This window comes from Elephas maximus, chromosome 23, assembly GCF_024166365.1.
Source record: "Elephas maximus indicus isolate mEleMax1 chromosome 23, mEleMax1 primary haplotype, whole genome shotgun sequence".
Classification (NCBI taxonomy): domain Eukaryota; kingdom Metazoa; phylum Chordata; class Mammalia; order Proboscidea; family Elephantidae; genus Elephas; species Elephas maximus.
In genome coordinates this window covers 10,918,077-10,942,017 of record NC_064841.1, presented here as the reverse complement: position 1 = coordinate 10,942,017, position 23,941 = coordinate 10,918,077, and the positions used below count along the sequence as shown (strand labels likewise).

The window sequence follows — 23,941 nt, the reverse complement described above, 5'->3', positions numbered from 1 at the left end:
ACCTCCCTCAGTTGATGTAAGGCTTAGCCCCGAGCACGGGTCTGGGGATTCATTCCCATTGACTGGCTATACAGTTAAAAATGAAAATCTCAAACTCTTTAAATTAAAAAATGAAATATATAAGTTTGTTAGATTGTTGAAGTTAAAAGGTTTGGGAGTTAAAAAAAATGTTTAATTATACATAAAACTGAGATTGTGTTTCTGTTCATAGAAATTTAATTCCGTTCAGTTATTTGAGGATTTGGGATTTACACCTATTTAAAATATCATTGAGAAGGATAAGGAAGTTTAAAGTATCAACCGGGTTTCACCGTTTGGCTAGATTATACTCTGCCGGTAGTTTTCAGCTACTTGGACATTTTGCTGGTGGCACAGTGGTTAAGCGCTCTGCTGCTAACTCAAGGGTCTGCAGTTCGAACCCACCACTTGCTTCAGAGAAAGATGTCTTGGCAGCCTGCTTCCATAAAGAGTACAGCTTTGGAAACCCTCTGCGGCAGTTGTGCTCTGTCCTGTAGGGTGGCTGTGTGTCAGAATCGACCCCACGGCCACAAGTTTTTAGAGACATTTTTGGTTGTCACAGTGGAGGTGGGTGCTGCTGGCATCTAGTGGGCACTAGGAATGTTAACCAGGGATGCTGTTGAACATCCTGCAATGCACAGGGTAGCCTCTACAACACGTAATTACCTGGCCCAAATGCCCATAGTGCCACGGCTGAGGACCCCTGCTCTGTGCCAGGGCATCACAGCTCTGAAACAGTGAGCAGTAATTTCTGAGCCCTCATGAATGGCAGTATCTGACAAGAAGTGCAATCTTGTTTTAAGGAACCCTTAAGTAAGAAAAATAATCACATCCTGCTGCTCACCGTGGTCAGGGCCAACTGTACCGTCTTGGCTTTACTAACTTAGGATTTTAGCTCCTACTCTTTTCCTTTCCTAGAAGGAAGGAAAGCTGCTGTAAGTATTCGAGCTCAAAATAGGTATTCCTTATTCCTTCTGCTATGCTGAAACAGTTACCTTTGCGTAAGAGGAAGGAGAGCATTTTTAGCAGAAGTCCACAGTTCACCGTAATTTAGCCTTCCTGTCAGACTGTGGATTTCTTCACTTCATTTCATTGAAGGAAGTCAACGTAATCCTGCCAGAAACTCGGTTTAACTATGCCTAGCGTCAGTAGAAAATCAAATTCTAAAGTGGACCTGTGGCCTCCCAGCTGCCTGAAATCCACTTGATTTTAATCATAGAAAGGGAATCCAATTTCTAACCAAGTGTTAGATGTTGTTAAAAGGTAAAGAGTCACATGCCATGGAAAATTTTGCAGGTTACATTTTTAGAGTATGAAGCTCAGTAACTGATAGTAACCAACCTAGATTGTCTGCCTTGTTCTAGAATACTGCAGGAGTTGTCAACTTGTGAAGAAGCCTGGATGTAGTTGTGAGAAGTGCTCAACTAGAAAGCAATTTTTGCTTTTTCAGCCAGAATCTGAAAGCAAGGAGATTCTCCCCATGCTGGCTAGCAGCACATTTCAGCATCCTGCAACAGGGCTTCCAGGCTCTGGCCCTCCTGTAAGGTATTCCTTCTGCTGGCTAATTGGTGGCCAGAGGCAGAATTTTCTAATTGTTAGCTGCCATGGAGTCACCCCAACTCTTGGTGACTGCATGCCCAAGGAAACAAAACATTGCCCGGTCTAGCACTCACCCTTCTCCATGATCGGTTGTGAATCAGACTGTTGTGATCCATAGGGTTTTCAAATAGAAGTGCTTAATTGAAGGAGTTAAAAATTTAAGTACGTACGTGAGAATTTACAGTTACTTCTCAATATATTGTATAAATTTAAAAGAAAGAACACACTACCAAAAAACCAAACCAAAATCCACTGCGGTCGAGTCGATTCTGACTCATAGCGACCCTATAGGACAGAGTAGAACTGCCCCAGAACTGCCTGGTGGATTTGAACTGCTGACCTCTTAGTTAGCAGCCGTAGCACTTAACCACTATGCCACCAGGGTTTCCAAAGAACACACTGGCAGCTCTTAAATGAAAGGTCGGTTCCACCTGAAGTGTGTGTTGGTAAGTTTTACTCAGCAAAGAAAGCTTACTCCATACCTTAGGGACCCTACTCCTTCCTGGAGGAGTTTATTCACCTTGAATCCATACCTGTGTGATACACAGATTTATTGGACTTACAAAGAATTTTAATAAAAGATTCATTAAAATTATAAAAATCTGTATTAAGTGAAATTTAATAAAATTAGAAAAGGTGCTACATCCTTTTCTGATGGCAATAAGCTTGCTTTGCCCTGAGTTTTCAGTATGGTGCCTGATTTGTTTAGGTGTCATACCATAGACGTTGGGGTGTTTCCTTTGACTGTCACATTTACTGATATCCGTGGGTACCCCTGCTTTCCTGAGCAGAGGCTTAAGTCGCAGCATTTTTAGAGCAGTGGTTCCGGAAGACCGGCATGGAGATGACTGTGTCTCCGTCTGAATGTCTTGTAAGTCCTGCTTAATCTCTCACATACATCGAGAGACACGGCTGGGACCTGGTGTCCACTGACAAGCCACACAGGCCGCTGATGGCTGAGCGGTTATCGCAGCTGCGTTTGGAAGTCTTGTAGCTCGAAAGAATGCAGCTGTCGTGCTTCTCATCGCCAGCCCTCTCTCTAATCACTCTCGAGCCTCTGACCAAGAGAATAAGCCTAATATGGCAGCAGGGCTAGGCACCTTGACTTCTCTTTTCTTCCCAAGTACCTAGAGTATTAGATTTCAGGCTTGTAACTGTATACCTAAGTCATGGCTGACACCTAATTTCCCTTAATGAACAGTCTACGTTCCAGTAATTCTCTTGCTTATATTTTCAAACTCTTGGTACTTACTTCACCACTGAAGTTACAAGTTTCCTGAAAGTTGAACAATAGGGGTTGTGAAACAGATACCGCTAGCATTTTATGGAACCTGACAGGATTAAAGGCTAACCTCAAGACTCGTCAGCAGTGAGAAGAGGAGAGGGGGGTCACAGTGTTGTAGGTACTAAGCAGCCATTTTCTGTCTCTTCCATGCACTCGTGTGAAATGAAGCTGGTGAACTTGACTTTTAATTTGAAGAAATCACCCTGAATGCCTGTTGAGGTTTTTCTGTTTCTTTTTTTTGTTTTTCCTTTTCCATTGGGACTCCAGAGTATCCTAAATTAAGAGTACTTGTACAGTTATGAGTTGGAACTGACTCGATGGCACTGGGTTTGGTTTTTTCGTTTTTGAAAATTGCTATCTATTAAGTTTCATCCGTATGTGTTAGTACTTCTTTCAAAATCCAAATCAAAAAGGAATTTGTATCTTCCAATTTGAGTGTGTGTGTGTGAATGTTACGATTCCTTTAGTTACTATAACCGGAATACCCTAAGCCTTTATTGGAATTTTGACCTATAGTTGAATTTTCAGAAAGAAAAAAAGAGGAAGGAATTAATTGGTGGCAGAATTTTTGGTATGGCTTTATTTTAAGCAGAATCCAGGATCTGCTGTGGGGTCATTATACCTGCTGCACTCCATATTCTAAGTGGTCACTGAGACCCTTAAACTCCCAAATCTTTTTTCTCTGCTTGGGAATGCATAGTGACGCACTTCATGTTTTAAAATGATTTTTTTAATTTTATTTTATTGTGCTTCAGGTGAAAGTTTCAGCACAAATTAGCTTCTCATTCAAAAATGTATACACAGTGGTGACGTTGGTTGGTTGCAGTCCCCGCAGTGTATCGGCAGTCTCTTAAATGATTTTTAACAGAAAAGATTTGGTGCTAAATCCTGTTGAAGGGTAAAATTGACCAGTGCCACCTTCCCTAATCTTGTAGTTAGGCTTCTTTCTGCTGGACTTGCCCAAAAGAGGAATGAAGGAAGGAGATATTTCAAGATAGGACCTGTCTTTTCCAAACCAAATGGGCTCAGATGCTCAGGCATGCCTCGCTTGGTTCCCTGGCTTGATAGCTTCTACCGTGGCTTTATCTTCCCATGGTAGGCTTTCCCCACCGGTCTGAGCCCGAGGCTGGCTGTTGCCCTTTGAGTATTTTATCACTTGCTTTGAAAACGACACTGTTTTCTTGCATTTATGTCATTTTATTGATAAATTAAGTAATAAGTCTGTTACATAAGCAAAGATGAGAAGAAAAGCCGTCTCATGTAATGCCAAAAGAATTGAGCACACAGAAGTATTTTCCTAAAGAGTTACTCTTCTAAAGCTATTTTTACTTTTGTACCCATGAGTATTTTTTTTTTAACTTAGCCATCTGTTTGTAGCCTTGTAACCAGCAGAGACCAGGAACTCCGTGAGAAATAGAGGGAGGGAGGAACTCCCATGTTACATGTGTGTAGGCTCTTAATGCTGGTCATTCTAGTTATTGTTCACTTAGTTCTCAACAGTTCTGTGAGATAGGCCTTCAGTTATTCATTCTCTCACTCATTAACGCATTCATCTAACAAGTGCGTATTGAGGGGCTGCTATGCGCCATAGACAGTGCTGGGGACCCACTGTCCTTAGGAGTCAGCACTGGAGCCTGCGCAGTATCCAGATCCGGGTCTGAATGGGAGTCTTCTCAGCTCTGTGGCTATGGTGTATGTGTGTGTATGTGTGTGTGTACATGTGTGTGTGTGTGTATGCCTGTGTGTGTATATCTGTGCATGTCTGTGCCTTGTGTGTGTGTCTGTGTGTGTGCGTGCTTGTGTGTGTGGTTCATTCCTCCTGTCTTAGTCTAAGACTAAGCTGCCATAACAAAGTATCACAAACTGGGCAGCTTAAAACAACAGAACTGTATTCTCTCACAGTCCTGGAGGATAGACTCTGAATTCTGGGTATAGGGCCATGCTCTCTCCAAACACCCTTCTGTTTCTCATCCAGCTTCTTTTGTAGGCCCAGGCATTTCTTGGCTTGGGGCTGCAGCACTCCAGTCTCTGCCTCGTCTTCACATGGCCGTCTTCTCTCTGCATCTCTCTCTGCCTCTTCGTTTACAAGGACACCAGTCAGATTAGATTAGGGTCAACCGTACTCCAGTATGACGTCGTGCTTAACTAATTACATCTGCGAAATCTCTATTTCCAAATAAGGCCACCTTCACAGGTACCAGGGGTGTTAGGACTTGAATGTTATCTTCTTAAAAAAAAAAAAAATTTTTTTTTTTTTGAGGGGGGACACAAATTAATCCATAGCACCCTCCATTATCCCACACCGCAACGTTCCTATGAATGTATCCTGAGAAGGATAGAGGTTGAAGGGAAAACCCCTATTACTATTTTCTTATTACAGATTTAAAAAAAAAAAAAAAAACACTGCCATCAAGTCAGTTCCAGCATGCGGTGACCCTGTAGTACAGAGATGAACTTCCCCATAGGGTTTCCAAGAAGCAGCTGATAGATTTGAACTGCTGGCCTTTTGGTTAGCAGCTGAGCTCTTAACAATTGTGCCACCAGATTAGTTTCTTAAACTTCATTCCTTCCTGAGTAGAGAGAGCAGCCAGTAAGCTTTAGGGATAGAGAAAGGGGAGCTCAAGTCTTCTGCCTCCACAGCTCCACTGGCCTTCCTCTCTGTGCACAAAAACCTAGAAATAATGTTGTCTTTATAAATCTGCAGCACAGTTGATAGCCTTGCATTGTTTTATGGGCTCTGGAAATATTCTCTGAAGCTTACTCTCACCCGCATTTCTATACCAGAAAACCAAACCCGTTGAGCTTGAGTCTATTCAAATTCATAGCGACCCTATAGGACAGAGTAGAACTGCCCTATAGGGTTTCCAAGGAGTGGCAGGTGGATTCCAACTGCTGACGTTTTGGTTAGCAGCCGAACTCTTAACTACTGTGCCACCAGGGCTCCACATTTCTGTAGTAGGTCTGTTAATTCAGTATTTCAAAAACTATTTTAGCCCTACCTTTATAAAGCCTATATTCTGTATAACCCTATAGGCATTGCACAATTTAATTATGTAATTATTCTGACAAACTCAGGGTGCTAAGAAATTCTGGACCAGAATGACTTGCCCTAGAGTGAGAAAGTGAAGTTTAAATGAAGAATAAGTGTTCCCTTGAATATATATAGTGATTTAATTAAGAACTTGGTTATTAAGAATCTCTTTTTAAAAATAAAGTTGGAAAGCAAAAGCTATAACATGAAATGGTAGTGAGACAAGAGTGTGGCCCCTGGACACTCTCTCAGCTCAGTAATGAGGTCACTCCTGAGTCTCACCCTTCAGCCAAAGATTGGACAGGTCCATAAACCAAAACAAGACTAAAGGGGCACACCAGCCCAGGGGCAAGGACGAGAAGGCAGGAGGGGACAGGAAAGCTGGTAACGTGGAACCCAAGGTCGAGAAGGGGAGATTGTTGACATGTCATAGGGTTGGCAACCAGTGTCACAAAACAATATGTGTATTGTTTAATGAGAAACTAGTTTGTTCTGTACACCTTCATCTAAAGTACAATTTAAAAAAAAAAAAGGTAGTAAGGCAGTTGTTCTTGACTGGCACAGATTGAGTCTACTGAGATTCAGTGATGCTGGGCCCTGAGCTACAAAAGCCTCAGTTTCCATGAGCTGGGTCATTCATAATCTGTGATTTAGTGATCCTTGCATGCTCGCTGTAGGCAGGAGTGATGACATCTGCCAGGTATATCAGAGGAAGTCACTTCTAAGGAGTGAGTTGTGTTCATTTCAGCACTTGTCTATATCTCTATTATAGTATTAATCCTATCTGGCTTTGATTATTTGCTTAATATTTGCCTCTCTGCCCCCTTGTTGGATTGAGAACTGGAACCTGTCTTACCTCGTGTCTCTCATGCCTGATACCTTATTTATACAACTTTAGACATTTTCTATGGAAATGACATTTTTGACAGTTGCATTCTCTGACATAATAAAATTAAAAAGGAGTCATTCTCCAAAAGATTCTAGACCAGTGTGTCTCAAATTTTAATGTGCAGACATCACCTGCATATTAAAATCTGGACTCTGACCTGGTAGGTCCCAGGTGGGACTCAGCACTTTGCATTTCTGTCAAGCTCCCAGGTGATGCCCATGCTGGAGGAATCTGGACCACGCTTGGAGTAGTGAGGGTCTAGGGGGGAACATTCCTGAGGCCAAGATAGTGGGATTCAAGTTTAAACCAAAATTGACCCACCTGCCCCAAGACCCACAGTAGGTAAGCCAGCTTCCAATAAACTATGAAAGTGAACACAATCTACAAAAACACTGGACAAATACACAAACTAAGAGACCCCACTCAGACGACTCCATTTCTGTTTTAATAGAGCTAATTCTAATAAATGCTGTAGTATGTCCATAGTTGTTAGCTGCTTCCTAACCCTGCTTAAAATGCCTGCAGGATACCCAGTGGCCATAAGGCTATTATTAGCGTTTGGGCAGCTTGGTGGAAGGATGAGACACAATCAGATACTTGCTTTTGTTTGCAAAGCAGGTGCCATGTGCCTCATGTTCCACTTCCTTTCCCTGTCTCTGGCACCTGTGTTCTACTTCCTTTCTCTCTCTCTCTCTCTTTCTCACCTGTGTTCCACTTCCTTTCTCTCTCTCTCACCTGTGTTCCACTTCCTTTCTCTCTCTCACTTATGTTCCGCTTCCTTACTTTCTCTTACCTGTGTTCCACTTTCTTTCTCTCTTTCTCTCCCCTGTGTTCCACGTTCTTTCTCTCTTTCTCTCTCTCGCCTATACCACCACACCCTGGCCAGCTGGATCACAACTGAGGGCGATGTCTGTCTGCTAATCATGTTTGTCAGTTCTGACGTGATGGAGATTAAAAGTGCCTTATCCTGTCTGCACAAGTAAAGCCGCCTGTGGAAGTCTGACTAGAATGTTCTGGACATAAGTCCTGGGAATCCAGCAGTCTTCATGGCACTCCTGTAGGCTTTGTAGCTCAGACGTGCTTAGATTTGCAAGTGGTTAAAGCACTCAGTTGCTAACCAGAAGGTCAGTGGTTCGAATCCATCAGCTGCCTGCGAAAGAAAGATGTGCCAGTCAGTTCCCGTAAAGACTAGAGTCGTGGAAACCCCCTGGGACAATTCTGCTCTGTCCTATAGGGTCACTATGAGTCGGAATCAACTCGATGCCAAAGGGTTTGATTTTTTTTGAAAGAGAGGTTATTGATACACCACTCATAAATTTTTCTGACAAAGTTAAAACATTTGCCTGACCTTGAAATATTGAGCTGGGCAGTAGGAAAAAGATGGTTAAGATCTCTGGAATACTGAATTAACAAATGATTTGAAAAGCCACAGACTTCTGGATGGTATTTAATTCTATTTTTAATCTGCGGTTTTTACCTAAAAGGAGCCCTAGTGGTGCAGTGGTTAAAGCACTTGGGTGCTAACCGAAAGGTCGGCCGTCGAACCCACCAGCCACTCCGCGGAAGAAAGATGTGGCAGTCGGCTTCCATAAAGGTTACAGCCTAGGAAACCCTGTGGGGCAGTTCTGTTCTGTCCTATAGGGTTGATATGAGTCAGAATTGACTCGATGGCAGTGGGTTTAGTGGGTTTTGGGTTGTCTAAAAGGTGACCCTCTGTAGTGACACAATACAATCAGTGGCCCTTGTAGTTTTATGATCTCAGCTGCATCCTCTGGAGGTGAGGAGGGTCTTGTTGAGTGTTAAAGATTTGCCGGTTTAATGGGCACCATGGAATCAACAAGTCTACTTTGCTGCCTTTTCTCTCCCCTGTCTTGTTTCCTGTTGCTCCAGTGCTTCTCAGCCTTCCCATGGCACACAGATGATGCACTGATAGCGTTGTAGGGTAACTGAGGGCAAACGGAAGCGGCCTGCGGTGGCCAGAGGCAGCCAGCCAGGGACTCTGAGTGATCAAGATCTCTGACTCCTGTTTTCCAGACTCATGCTGGTTGGATTGAGAAGTTCTGCTTTACAACTACTATTCTGAACTTCACGGAATTATATTTCTTCACTGCATTACATGTAGCCAGTAGTCATTGTATAATGGAATCGCTTAGTTAATTTTTATTAAAAAAAGGTCTGATAATGTGGCATAAAAAAACTAGTAGAAAAAAATAGTGTTATGCTCAATTTTACAAAGTTCAGAAACAAGCAAAACTACGTATGTTGTCTGGGATACAGACATATGTGGTAAAATAAATCAAGCAAGACAAAGACAAACAAAATTCATGATTAGTAGTTAAGGTAGCCGGGAGAGGGCCAAGCAGGGAGATCAGACTGCAGAGCCAACACAGAGAACTTCAACAGTGTTAGTAAAGTTCAGGTTCTTAAATTGGATATGGGGTGGATAGAGTTTTACATTAATATTCTTTATGTCGGTCACATGTTTTTGATAGTATCCTATTTCATAGTAAGAACAGATGAATATGTAAAGCTACAATCACAGTATACGTGGCTGTTTATCTTTTTTTTTTTTTTGCACAGTGGACTGATTGTATAGCCGTTAATTTTAATGGTTGAATAATATTGCAGTGGGCAGTTGGTATCACAGCGCTCTAACCATTCCTCCATGGATGGGCATGTAAGTTCTGCTGTTGCAGAACATCTTCCAGGTTCTTGTATTCATCCTACAAATAATTTGTGTGAAAGGCACCCCTATATGCTAGAAACACGGTGGTAAGCAAAAAGAGTCATACCCGTGCCCTTATGGAATTTAGCATCTAGTGACCAATAGTTTCTAGTTGTATTTTGTATTTTTACCATATTGATTCTCAGACATTTTATTCATTTTAACTTTTTATTTTGAGAGAATTGTAGCTTCACATGCAGTTGTAAGAAATAACAGAGAGAGATTCCATACAACCTTTGCCCAGTGTCCCCCAGTGGTAACAGCTTGCATAACTATAATGCATATCACAACCGGGAAGTTCACATTGATCTAACCCAAGCCCGTTGCCGTCGAGTCAATTCCAACTCATAGCAATGCTATTGGACAGAGTAGAGCTGCCCCATAGGGTTTCCAAGGAGAAGCTGGTGGATTCAAACTGCCAACCTTTTGGTTAGCGGCCGTAGCTCACCATAGCTCTTAACCACTGTGCCACCAGAGCTCCTTGATCTAACCCATCAACCTTATTTAGATTTCACTTATATGCTGTCATTTATCTTGCATGTCTTTGTGTATTTCTATGCAGTTTTATCCCACGTGTAGATTGGTATGTCCACCACCATAGTCAAGACATAATAGTAGTTCTTTCAGGGCTTTGAACCAGTTTGTTGCAGTTTGAACCCCTGATGAGAATTTACATTTCCACCCCAGATATACTGAATCAGAATCTATATTTTAACAAGATCCTCAGGTGATTCTTATGTATAATAAATTTTGAGAGCCACCGCTCTACTAGCAGTTCTCAGAATTGGTCCCTAACCAGCAGTATTAGCATCTCCTTAGAGAAGCAAATTCTCAGCAGGAGTTTGAACTGAATGAACCGGTTCAACCCTGGTCCTTTACAAAGATCCCTCATGTTACCCTTTTATAGTCTTCCCTCTCCCCTTCCATATCCCCTGGCAACAATGAATCTGTTCTCCATCTCTATGGTTTTGTCATTTGAAGAAATGTTAATACACTTTCTCTTGTTGACTGTCTTGTTATATGACATTTCACGTTTACGACGATAGTAAAAAAATCTACTAGACGACTATTTTGTGCATCAGTGATGTACGTCTGGCAGTAATGAACAGAAACAAACACCAAGGTGCAAGGCAAGAATAATGCTGACTGTGATAGTTGAGGTTATTGTCAACTTGGTTGGGCCATGATTCTCAGTGGTTTGGCAGTTACGTAGTGATGTAATTTGGCAGTTATATAATGATGTAACTTGACAGTTATGTAATGATGTAGTCATCTTCCATTTTCACATGAAACCAATTTTGCCTAATGACCTGGACTTTGGAGCCTAACCACATGGGTCAATGAGGAGAGGGTGTATAAATGGAATCATGCAGTATGTAACCTGGTGGGATTGGCATTTTTCACTCAGCATAATTCCCTTGACATCAGTCCAAACTGTGTGTATCAATACTTCATTCCTTTTTATTGCGGAGTACTATTCCTTTTATGGATACATGTTCATTCACTCACTGAAGGACATTTGGGATGTTTCTGGTTTTGGACTATTACGAATAAAACCTCTGTGAACATTTGCTCAGCCTTTATTTTGATTATTACATGTAAAAGCAAATTAATAAGACTTCAGGCCTCTGTACCTCAGCCACCTTTGTTCCAGTGTGTGTGTCCACATTTGGGATATCTTTGCTTATAGAACCCGAAATAAGCCTCTGATGAACAGCATGCTGTTTTCCCTTTAATATTTTGTGTATCAGCATACATTAATTTTTCTATATGGTTAAAATCTTTTGTTCTCATTATCTGTTTGTCTATGTAAGAGTGAAGCTTGCCATCCTTATTATCTGTTTGGAACTTAATGAGGGTAAATCCTTGGTTTTTGCTTAGACGTTTATCCCTGAAGGATGGGGACCTGTCAGAGCCTCCGTATACAGAGAGGTTGTTCAGTGGTTGATGGGAAGAATGGGATAGGGATGGCATAGAGGGTGGGTGAGGTATATTTGGGCTTTGAATCTAAAGCCCTGATCTTACTGCTTAACTCAGAATATTAAATCTCCCAGATTTTTAACATTCTGCAAAGCCAAGAAAACCTGAAGAGTAAGAGTAATTGTACCCGCTGTAGCTTTAGGAAAGAAACTGGGGCTCAGAGCAAAGCAGACCAAGGAGGGAAGTGACTGTAGGGTATGCGAGCCTCACTTAGGAAAAGTAGGACCTCCCTACCTGCCATCCCCCATACATACCTCTCTGTGCGTGCGCACACACACATACACGTCCCGCGGTACTGTTCTGCACAGGAGACTGGTTCTAAGCATGTTTTCCAAAATCTCACGAGTCTGAAACAGAAAGTACGTGAACTCCATAGAGGAATATGTCTTAAGATGGCTGAGGAACCTGTTCGGTTACTTGGGTGTTTATGACACTTAACTCTTTAGATTTTTATCGCTTTTATTTCTTTGGAATGAATTGCCATGGTCCTCACCATCCGAAGAAGACGTGAAGTCCAGGGAACCCCAAGGGCTGAGCAAGCATGTGTGCAGTGTGGTTGGGGTCTGACCTCGGCCGCGGTGATGATGGACCTGCCCTGCCCAGAGGCTTGGTCTGTGGTAGGACTGTGGACTGCAGGACCATGTGGCCTTCTGGGCCCTCTGTTGGTGGCTAATAGTCAGGGCCCTCAGAAAACAGTTCCGTTATCCCTGTTTGCTCTCTTTCGTGTTTTACATTTTGTGCCCCATTGGCCTTAAGATACAGTCTAATATCTTTAACATGGCCTCGGAGGCCCTGCGTGGTCTAGCCCCTACCTGCCTCTCTGCTGCATCCCCCACTCTGCAGTGGCCTTACGCAGGCTGCCTTCCTGGTCTTTCCGTAGTCTCACGTTCCTGCCTATCTTTGGCACCTACCGTTTTGCTCTCAGCCTGGAACGCCAGCTACCCTCCCTCTCTCTACCTGCATTCATAGAGTCCCTCAGATCTTGGTTTAAAGACCACTTCCTTGTGGGAGCCTTTCCTGACCCATGAGCTGAGGTCTCGAGCTCCTTTAACTGTGCTCACAGATCCCTGGACCTCCTTCACTGCCCTTAGCGCTGTTTGTGATGATTCACACTCAGTGCCGTTTTGCTGGTATCACCATCCCGCCCGGGCCCTCGTGAAAACGATACCATCTCTCTTATTCATCAGTGACTCTTCCGGCATCTGGTACGGTGCCTGGCATAGTAATAGGCGCTCAATAAATATTTGTTTCATTAGTGAATAAAATCAGGGAAACGGTTACTCCTAAAACATTCTTAGCAGGTTTCACATGAGATTTATTATTTTTTAAAATGGAATTTGTACCTAATTTTTAAAAGTTTAGTCGTATGTGCCTGTAAAATTACTGAACTGTCCTAGAGGTCTGTTAACTGTAATTCTTTTTTTTCCTCTCTCTCTTTCAGGTGGGGACCAGGGTTTACTGAACACGTTTTTTAGCAACTGGGCCACAACAGATATCAGAAAGCACCTGCCGTTTATTTATAATCTCAGCAGCATTTCTATATACTCCTACCTCCCAGCATTCAAAGAGTAAGTGCACCTGCCTTGACTGTGGTTGGGGATGGTGAGGGCGGGGGAGGAGTATCGGATGTGTCGAGTGTCTTTCATTGCCAGCTGAGGAACATGGCAAGTTGGGCACAGGCTCTCTCTTTAGGAAGAAACATCGCTGTGATGGGGAGAGGCCTTGATGTTACTGTCTTGTGCTTGGAGTAACCCGGAGGACATTTATCAGCCTTCTGGTGCAAGGGGAACCCTGGCTGTATGGTAGTTAAGCGTTCAGCTGCTAACCAAAAGGTCAACAGCGCGAATCCACCAGCTGCTTCTTGGAAATCCTATGGGACAGTCCTGTTCTGTCCTATAGGGTTGCTATGAGGTGGAATTGACTCAGTGGCAACAGGTACAGGACAAGGTTCCCACCAATTTAAGATACCCTCTTGCAAATCATAAGTCGTAGTCAAGAACGCAGATTGTAGGGTCCAACCAACTAGGACACAAACACAGCTACTTCTTCCTAATGGCTGCGTTGCCACCGGTAAGACCACAACACGCTGAACTTCAGTTTCTTCACCTAGAAAACGAGGGTGTTAACAGCTTCCTCCATAGTGCTGTGGAGATCAGGCAAGATCCTGTCAGCAGTGTGGTGGGTGGTTAGGATTGGGGCCCTGGAGCTGGTCTCATCGGTTCAAATCCTGAGGTGGTCGCTTACTGAAGAGGTGACCATGAGCGAGTCTGTGAGCTTCTCTCTGCCTCAGTGTCCTTATGCGGTTGTTGTGAGGATGAAAGAGGCAATCAGGTAAAGTGGTTAGAAGAGGGCCTGGCCTTAGCACTCAGATGTTAGGTTATTAATCTTTTACATTTTTGAGAGGTAGTATAGTATTAAGTTAGAGAGTCAGCAAAAAAGAGGAAGACCCTCAGTGAGATGGATGACACAGTGACTACAACAATGAGCTCAAGCATAACGACGATTGTGAGGGTGGTGCAGGACCAGACAGTGTTCCGTTCTATTGTGTATAGGGTTGCTATAAGTCAGAGCCAATGCCGGGCACCTAACAATAACAAAGTATTAAGAGTAGGCTGTGAAGCCAAAAGGCTGGGAGCACATCCTCAGGTGCCGTTCACCTGCTACGTGACTTAGGCTCTGTGCCTCAGTTTCCCTGTATATAACATGAGGAAGGAAATGGTACTTAGAGCTTGTTATACGGATGAAGTGAATTAATACACATGGCATGCCTAACAGGGTAGTGCTCACTGGGCGTTTGTTTTTGCTGTTGGCATTACACGCTTGTTCCAGTGCAGCAACGGACCCAGCCTTGTTGCAGTGTTTGTCCCGTCCCTAGGGCCGGGACCCTGTGCTTCTGACTCATTTATGTTGAACTGAGAAGATGATTCAGGTTTCTGGAACGGTAGCCTAGCTGTCAGGTTGATCCTGAGACACAGCCGTGAGCAGCGAAGCTCTCCATGGAGTTGCCCTTGGCTGTCCCAGCTGCAGTTCCGCCTAGGCATTGCTGAGTGATCAGAAAACAAAGGGCCTTTCATTCCTCCCATTTCATTATCCAAAGTCCTGTCCATGACTCCTGTACCTCAGTAATGAGCACGCCCAGCTTTTTGTGGCAGAAATGTTTCTTTCTCTGTCCCTTTCTGGGCAGACTCTGTCAACATTCTCTAGATAAGGATCATAAACATCTGTGTTCTTTCCTCTCTAACTGACCAACATATTAGAGCAAATTAATGTTTTCTCTTGACTGACCAACATATCAGAGCAAATTCTCAAACTTACCAACTGTGGTCCAAGGAGAGCAAACATAACAAGGTTTACTATCAAGGGTTGGAGTAAGGGAAGCTTATAGTCACTGCTCAGTCTGTGGCCTTGTAAAGTTCAACCTTGCTGGGAAATGTGGACCTGCTTTGTTTTAACCCTTACTGCTCATAGCTAACTCTGCTGGTTTGAAGAGTGTACCTGCAAACCACAGCAGCTTACCCCTAGAACTGAATTGGTCTGTCATAGGGGAGTCACTGCTGAGTTGATTCCAACTCATAGCAACCCGATAGGACAGAGTAGAACTGCCCTGTAGGGTTTCCAAGGAGTGGCTAGTAGATTCAAACTGCCAAACTTTTGGTTAGCAACCGAGCTCTTACCCACTTCACCACTAGGGCTCCAGTTGCATAATACTGTACCTTTAAATGACTAAATTCAGCTTAGTGAACAAAAAGATGAGAGAGGAATGGAAAAATAATTTTTAATAGTGTGAGCAGTGCCACCCGCCATTCCACTCAATACTGTACAGTGAGCCTGTGTCCTGTGGCGAGTGTGCTGGGGCTGTGTCCTGGGGTGAGCGTGCTGGGGCTGTGTCCTGGGGAGAGTGTGCTAGGGAGATGTGAATCTGACAGCCCTCCAGCTGACCTCAGTTCCTGAACAGAGTGAACCTGGTATTTAAAGATTCCTGCTTTTTGTACAGTGTGGCTCACAGCGCCTGGCAACTATTTCACCTGTAAGTCAGTTCGACTCTGATTTTCTCCTTACTTGCTGTCTTAGTTAGCCAGAAATACTACAAGCAGATGGCTTTAACAAACAAGTTTATTCTCTTAAGTCTAGGAGGCTAGAAGTCTGAGTTCCGGGCGCCCGCTCCAGGGGAAAGCTTTCTCTGTCTGCTGGTTCTGGGGGAAGGTCCTTGTCATCAGTTTTCCCCTGTTCTAGGAGTTTCTCAGCAGAGTCTAAAGGATGCACTCTACTCCCGGCACTTGTTTCTTCGTGATAATGAGGTCCCTATCTCTCTGCTTACTTCTCTCTCTTTTTTTATCTCTTGTAAGATAAAAGGTGATGCAGGCCACGCCCCAGGGAAACTCCCCTACATCTGGTTAGGGCTGTGACCTGAGTTAGGGTGCAATATCTCACCCTAATTCTCTTTAACATAACCTAATCTTGCCTTGGAAACCCTGGTGGCGTAGTGGTTAAGTGCTACAGCTGCTAACCAAAGGGTCAGCAGTTCGAATCCGCCAGGCGCTCCTTGGAAACCCTATGGGACAGTTCTACTCTGTCCTATAGGGTTGCTGTGAGTCGGAATCGACTCGATGGCAATGGCCGGCTTTTAATCTTGCCTCATTAACCACAGGCAGAAATGAGGATTTACAACACATAGGAAAATTACATCAGATCACAAAATGGAAGATATTATGGACTGAATTGTGTCCCCCCAAAATATATGTATCAATTTGGCTGGGCCATGATTCCCAGTATTGTGTGGTTGTCTACCATTTTGTCATCTGGTGTAATTTTCCTGTGTGCTGTAAATCCATTCTCTATGATGTTAACGAGATGGGATTAGTGGCAGTTGTGTTAATGAGGCAGGCCTCAATCTACAAAACTAGATTGTGTTTTAAGTCAGTCCCTTTTGAGATATAAAAGAGAAGCAAGCAGAGGGACATGGGGACCTCATACCACTAAGAAACAAGAGAATATCTCGTCCTTGGGACCTGAGGTCCCTGCACTGAGAAGCTCCTTGACTGGGGAAGATTGATGACGAGGACCTTCCTCCAAAGCCAACAGAGAGAGAAAGCCTTCCCTAGGAGCTGATGCCCTGAATTCGAACTTCTAGCCTCCTAGACTGTGAGAAAATGAATTTCTCTTTGTTAAAACCATCCACTTGTGGTATTTCTGTTAGAACAGCACCAGGTAGCAAAGGTAGAGGACAGCCACACAATACTAGAATCCTGGGCTGGCCAAGTTGACATACATTTTGGAGGGACACAATTCAATCCATAACACCTGCCAACAGTCAGTACCAGCTCCTGAGTAAAAGGGGCTCCTCTGTACCTTTCAGGGAAATCGCTTTTTGCACAGACAATGCTTGCCTTGATTTTAATGCAGACAAGTAAGAAGCAGATAGAGCAGAGTTGTTGTTGTCGTTTTGTTTTAATGAAATTAGACTTACTCGCTGGAACTTTGTTTCTATATCCTCCAAATGAATTTCTCAGAAAAACAGTATGAGATCTAAGTTACTAAAACGGTTAGGATGGTTTCTTCTTCCTAGCTTCAGGAGTGCATGCTGATTTTGGCAGTCTCCTTGGTTCATGGCTATAACCGTAGAGTATATGACACACTGAGGAAGTCAGGAGCAGCTCCAGCTGTTAGCGAGATGTCATCTGACCTGTGGGCCCGGAGGAGTTAACGCTGTGTGCAGCCCGCCCCTGCAGGTGTCAGCTCTACATTCTACGATAACATTGCTCAGAGCCATGCCTTGTCTCGGCCCATTGCTTGCCAGTTAGGAATGCTGACACCAGATCAGAGAATTCCTTTTGCCTTCTCTCTGCCAGAAAATGATTTTGTTTTTCTTGAAGAGCTCCAGCTCCAGAGACACTTTCTCTTAACATTTTGGATTTGGGGGAGGGCCGAAATGGCAGGTAGTTAACATTTCATTCTTGCCTTCTGTTGATGGAAAATTGTGGTCCCAACCTTTGAATCTGAAGTAGCCTCTCAAGAACATTTGAGCCACCATGGCTACCCCTCAAGGAGTCCTGTGGAAGACCACCTGTGGGGTCTCGGCATGAGTTGGAAGCCCCGCTGTTGGGTTCAGAATGCCGTTGGTGTCTCTAGGGCCAAGTGGCTCTGTGGTGTGCTGGCAGGTGAAGTGGGAGACCGTAGAGCAGGTTTTTTTTTTTTTTTTTTTTTTGGCTTGTGTTTGTTTTGTTTTATTATAATGATATACACACAACAAAACATACAGCATTTCATCAATTTCTACACGTCCAATTCATTGACATTGATTGTATTTTTCAAGCTATGCGACATTCTCGCTCTCTTTTTCCAAATTATTTCACCACACTCTGTGCGAAAACCTCCTCACTCCCCCTTCCTCCTGCCCTGGTAACCAGTTTTGGTTTCTGTATATTTCCTTATTTTCATATAAGTAATAGCATATAGTATTCGTTGAGTCGTTTGTAGAGCAACTTGGGTTTCATGGAAGAAGGAATAAAGAATTTTTCTCACAAACTGCAGGAAAGTGTGTACCAAGAGGTCACTGAGGCAGTATTTAGATGTGCATACCCTAGAATAGTATGTTGTTGTTGTTCGGTGCCCTTGAGTCGATTCTGACTCATAGCGACCCTATAGGTCAGAGCAGAACTGCCGCATAGGGTTTCCAAGGAGTGGCTGGTGGATTTGAACTGCTGACCTTTTTGGTTAGCAACCAGGCTCTTAACCACTGCACCATCAAGGCTCCTAGAATCATATAGCCTTGAATATTTTTAAATAACACTGTGGACCTTGCTATTATTTGAAGTTCCACTAAAAAATAGCCTCATGTGAATCAAACTTAATATGCATTTGAGTTATGACATAGCATATCTAAAGCCTTTCTCTACATATTGTTTGGATAGAACAAACCATAAAGGAGACACACTTAATAGTTTTACCACTTTGAATGAATACTCAAACATAAAAAAAAAACCAAACCAAACCCACTGCCGTCGAGTCGATTCCGACTCATAGCGACCCTATAGGACAGAGTAGAACTGCCCCATAGAGTTTCCAAGGAGCGACTGGTGGATTTGAACTGCCAGCCTCTTGGCTAGCAGCCGTAGAACTTAACCACTACGCCACCAGGGTTTCCTACTCAAACATAGCTTCTGAAAAAATTAGTATTTTCTGTAGTAGAAGATCCTCTTTAATGCATCATAATTTAGAACTAAAATACTTGTAATTTTTAAGTAATTTGTAGTGTATATATTGGGAAATAAGTTCATAAATGAAATAACATTTCTGGAAGTGCCTAGCTTAATGTTTAGGAAATAGTAGCTTTTAAGGAATATTGGTTTCTTTCACATTGTCTCCGTCTGGAGAGCCTGTTTCATCCAGAGAGCATAGAATTTGGTTTGTACGGAGTGCTGTGTTGTCTCGTCGTCTTTTTTGATTAGAAAAAGTCTTATTAGTCTTTCTAAAGTCATTTAGTTCTCATTTTAGCTTTCTCTATATCCACTGACTAAAAGCTGTGTCATATCATGCTGTATAAAATGCCTAAAACAAAGATAATTTTCTGCTGTGGCTTCAAACTGCCATACAGATTAGCAGGTCAAATTGATTGACTAAAAAAGCCTGGTTTACCAAATCACTTCCAGCTATTTTGTCTTACTCTTTTACTTGAGATTAGATATGACCTGACACCTGGTCTAGTGAGAATTACAAGACTCCTTCCCATTAATTTACTGCATTGAACTTCTCTGAGGACATTCATATCCATTATTTCTTTTACATGAATTTGACTCATTCACTCTGATTTATCAAACCCCTTTAAGATCAACTTTTTCCAGAATGGAAATTGAAGCCTTGCTTAGATCCCCTCTATTCTGTTGTTGTTGTGTTTTTCTGATTTGATGGTCTTTCTTCAGCCCCTGAGACCCCTTGGCTCCAGTCCCCCCGTGACTGTTGCCATTGAAGTCATAAGCTTCCTGTTTTTATTTTTGCCATTCCTACATCTTCACCCAAACCCCTGAGGCTGTTGTAATTTGGGTCACTGTTGGCTTTTGTTTTTTGTTTTTCTTAGCCATTTGTTGGTTTACTCACTTCTTCATTCAAACCTGAAGCATGTACAGTGTGGTGCACGTTCTGCTCTGCTGCGGACCCCGAAGATGAATGAGGTGTGCCCTTGCTCTCAAGGAGCGCATAGTCTAATGAATTTAGCAACTGCTCAGGTGTCCCAAGTGTCCTGTGCAACGCATGATACAGGCTGTCCTGGTTTGGGTATTGAGGAAGACTCAAGCAATGGTTGCACACACACCCTGCCCCTCCTTTCCGGACTCGGTGTGATGCCTCCTGGGCCCCAAGTGCCCATTTCTCAGCATGGCCATCTGGTCATTCTGACCTCCTCGCCAAGTGTGGTATCTCTATCAAATGATCTGTCCGCAGATCTTGCTGCTGCCCCTTCCACTGTCCCTCCCGAGTCCTTATCACCGAGGGAAAAGCTTTCACGCCAGACCCAGCTCAGCCTTCAGAGGCTGCTCTGACAGTAGGCAAGAAGGGCACAGGAGTTAGATCTCATGGGCAGAATCTTCAAGAGATGCCATCTCAATAACAGCGAGCTCAAGGGAGAGAAAGAGCGTGGAGATTGAGTAAAAGACATGTCTTCCTCAGAGGTCTCAAACTGGTGGGCTGCTGACAGTATTTGTCCCATGGATACATTTCCCCTACACACAGTTTTCCTTTAAAAAAAGAAAAAAATCAATTGTCAACATTTAAAATTTAGAGAATATCATCAGAAAAGAAGGGTGAGAATGGTTCCACGACTCAGAGAGTATAATCAGTGTCACTAAATTGTGGATGTAGAAACTGTCAAAGTGGTGTTTGTTTTGCTGTGTATATTGACGACAACAAAATAAACATTTTTTCCTCTAAATTTTGAGAATTTTACATAAAACCTGGATTTCCAACTTCTTTTGAAAAATCAGATGTTCGGTGGGATGTGAGAGAAGGAGGTCAAGGGTGACTGTCTTGTACCTGAGCAACTGGAATGACAGAGTTGGCATTTCCTGAGGCGGAAAAGGCTGTGGGTGAAGCCAGGATTGATGAGAAATGTATTGAACGCATTAAGTTATGGACTTGTTGTTAAATGTGAGATGCATATTAATCACCCTAGTGAAAGTGCGGAATAGGTAAGTAGATACAAGAGTCGGGAGTTCAGGAGAGAAGTCCGAGTGAGATGAACTATGGGAGCCATCAGCATATAAATGGCATTTATACCTACAAGACATGTAACCATGTAACCAAGGGAGAGATTATAGTCAGAAAAGAGTCCTGAAGACTGATCTCCAAGGCAGGAAAGTGAAGAGCAGCAGGGAGAAGAGACTGAGAACAGCAAGCCAAGTGGTAAACCAGGGAAGTGTGGTGTCGTAGAAGCCAAGCAAAGGAAGTGTTTCAAGGAGAAGAGAGTGATCACCTGCATCAGATATTATGATAGGTCATATAAGATGACAACTGAGAATTGGTACTGGATCTAGAATGTGGACGTCACTGGTAACTTTGGCAAGAGCACATCTGGTGTAGAGGGGGGTGGGGGAGAAAGTTGGATTGAAGTGGGTCCAAAAGAATGGAGGGGAATTGAAGACAGTGAATACAGACAGCTCTTCTAAAGCATCATGCTGTATAAAGGAGCAGAGAAATAAGGCGGTGGCTGGATGGGGATGTGGGACCAAGAGAAGGTGGTTGATTTTTTTAAGATGGGAGAAGTTACAACATGTTCGTATACTGATGGGTGAGAGAAAGAGAACTAATGATGCAGAGAAGTGAGGGGAGGCTTGCTAGAGTGGTGTCCTTGGCTAGGTGAAAAGCAGTGGGACCACTAGTACACAAGCGGCCTGAAGAGGTTGGCTTCGGATGAGAGTTCTTTCTTAGTAACAGGAAAGAAGAAAGAATACGTACCTGGCACAGATGCAGGTAGACAGGTGTATTTTTTGGTTGAATGAATGAATGAGCAGCCAACCAGTGGAGACTAAGAATGATGTGCTAACCCCCAAGAAAGTCTCCCTCGTGGCCTGGCATCGTGGGCCTTCCCTGGCCTGCTTTGTGAAGAGGGGCCACCTGGTAGGCACTGTGGTTGACCAGGTCCTAGTCTAGGTACTGGAATCTGGGTTTGAGTATTGACATTATTGGGATGGATATTTAGCTTGAAAGCCAAGAGAAAAATCATATTTGGGGGCAGCTCAGGGTCCACAGTCCCTGGTGACCATTGTTGTTTGCTGCTGGGTGGCAGCTGTCTTCTGGAGATGGGACAGTGCGCATGGTAATGCTCCACAGTCCCTACTTGGCCAGGTCCCCTCCTCTGTACGTTCGGCCTCACCCCTGCAGGCACCTGAGTCTGTGGCCCTCGACTGAGATTGTGAGTGGGTAAGAGAAGAGCTTTTCCGGTGAGAGAGGAGAGGTGGTTCATTGGTTGTGGGGCGGGAGCCACATGTGGCTGCACCAGCACACCAGGGTGAGGCTGAGAAGGTGTGTGAGTGAGTGGCGATGTCACAGAGAACACAAGTCATCCAAGTGGGCAAAGGATGCTCAGCATAGCTGCCACGTTGAGTTAGTTCATTGTCTCCCAGAGAAGGTCACACAAGCAGTGCTGTCTGTCTCTCTTTCTTGGTATCTAATTGAACAGCATGCTTAAAGAGCTTGTTGTGGTTGTTGTTGTTAGGTGCCATCGAGTCAGTTCTGACTCATAGTGATCCGATGTATGACAGAACAAAACACTGCCTGGTCCTCTGCCATCCTCACAATCATTGTTTTGTTTCAACCCATTGTTGCAGCCACTGTGTCAGTACATCTCATCCAGGGTCTTCCTCTTTTTTGCTGACCCTCTACTTTACCAAGGTGATGTCCTTCTCCAGGGACTGGTCCCTCCGGATAACATGTCCAAAGTACAAGAGTCGAAGTCTTACCATCCTCACTTCCAAGGAGCATTCTTGCTGTGCTTCTTCCATGACAGATGTGTTAGTTCTTTTGGCACTCCATGGTATATTCAATATTCTTTGCCAACACCATGATTCATAGGCATCAGTTCTTCTTTGGTCTTCCTTATCCGTTGTTTAGCATTTGCCTGCATATGAGGCAGTTGGAGACACCATGGCTTGGGTCAGGCAAACCTTAGTCCTCAAAGTGACATCTTTGGTTTTCAACGTTTTAAAGACGTCTTTTGTAGCAGATTTGCCCAATGCAATACATCGTTTGATTAAAGAGCTTAGTGAGAGCTAAAATTGCTCCGATGGGCCACTGCAGTGGATTAGTTCCTTTTCCTTTCTAAACAGTTCTGTGGTCTCGCCCACACCTTACTGGCTATGGTTCTCAGTCACTCAACTAGTCTGAAACTTCTATCTGATCTTTTGGTAACAGCAGGTCACAGGGATTATTTTAATGGCTAACATAAGCAGTATTGTTGCTGGCTCTAGTTTAAACTCTATCTTGTGATCTGGATGTCTCGTTTTGAGATTCTATCAAGTTAAAATTAGAACACTTATTTTAAGAGATGTGTGCAAGCTGAGACAAATCCCCATTAGTGGGTCAGAATGAATGGCTGTCAGTCATTTAGAGACAATCGTGATATGTACACGACTTTTTTTTTTTTTTTTTAATTCCTGGCTGGTAATTTGGTGGGTAAATCAAGGTGTGAGTCAGTCATCTTCTGGTTATCCTTAATCTGGGTTGACGCTGGTCAAACTTTATCTTCTGACATCAACATTTCCCCTCCTTATTCATCAGCTAACTATTTGGCTTTTAGTCAAGTGACATCAATTTTGATTGGTAACTGATTGACAAGTTGTTGCCTTTGTTGGAAGAGAGCGAACACTAGAAAAATGTCCCGGGTCATCCTTCTGCAAGGTACACCCCTAAATTTGCATTAAGGCTAAAAAAAGAATTTCTTTTTTTCTCCTTTTACTTAGGATCTTTGCTCTCGTTTAGTTCATTTTGATATGACTGTTTTGGATTTTCACAGATGATTGAAGAATAAATCGATTAAAATGATAGAAAATGATTTTTAGAAGCATCCCTCAGAATATGGTGGCGACATCAGAGTGATTAATCGAAGCTCGTACATAGCTCGATTAATTGAAACTCTAGATACACAAAGTGGCCTAGTGTTTGAAACCTTTGCTCACCTTTCTCGCATTCAATGTGCCTCCTTGTGAAAGCGGCCCTTCAGACTCCTTTACTGTGTAAATAAGTGCTGTTTTTACAGTCAGTGCACAGTTACATAGTTAAGGGGACTCCCAAACCTTTATATAAGGTGGCTGGTGTTGGGCCCACACAATACCCTTTACATCAGGCACTGATAACAGGCCAGGTGCCATCTTAGATGATTTCCAGGAACATACTTGGGATGACTGCTTTATGCAAAGCTGCCATCTG

The 23,941-nt window shown here is 43.4% G+C and overlaps 1 protein-coding gene across 2 annotated transcripts in view; it reads left to right on the top strand.

Annotated features, from left to right (window-relative positions):
* The window catches only part of GYG1 (glycogenin 1), a 42,026-nt gene that overhangs the window by 6,945 nt on the left and 11,140 nt on the right, over window positions 1-23,941 (top strand). For both annotated transcript variants that reach the window (XM_049867818.1, XM_049867819.1), the window contains exon 5: window positions 12,969-13,095. In XM_049867818.1, coding sequence (XP_049723775.1) covers window positions 12,969-13,095 — 127 coding nt within the window. The remainder of the gene's footprint in view (window positions 1-12,968; window positions 13,096-23,941) is intronic.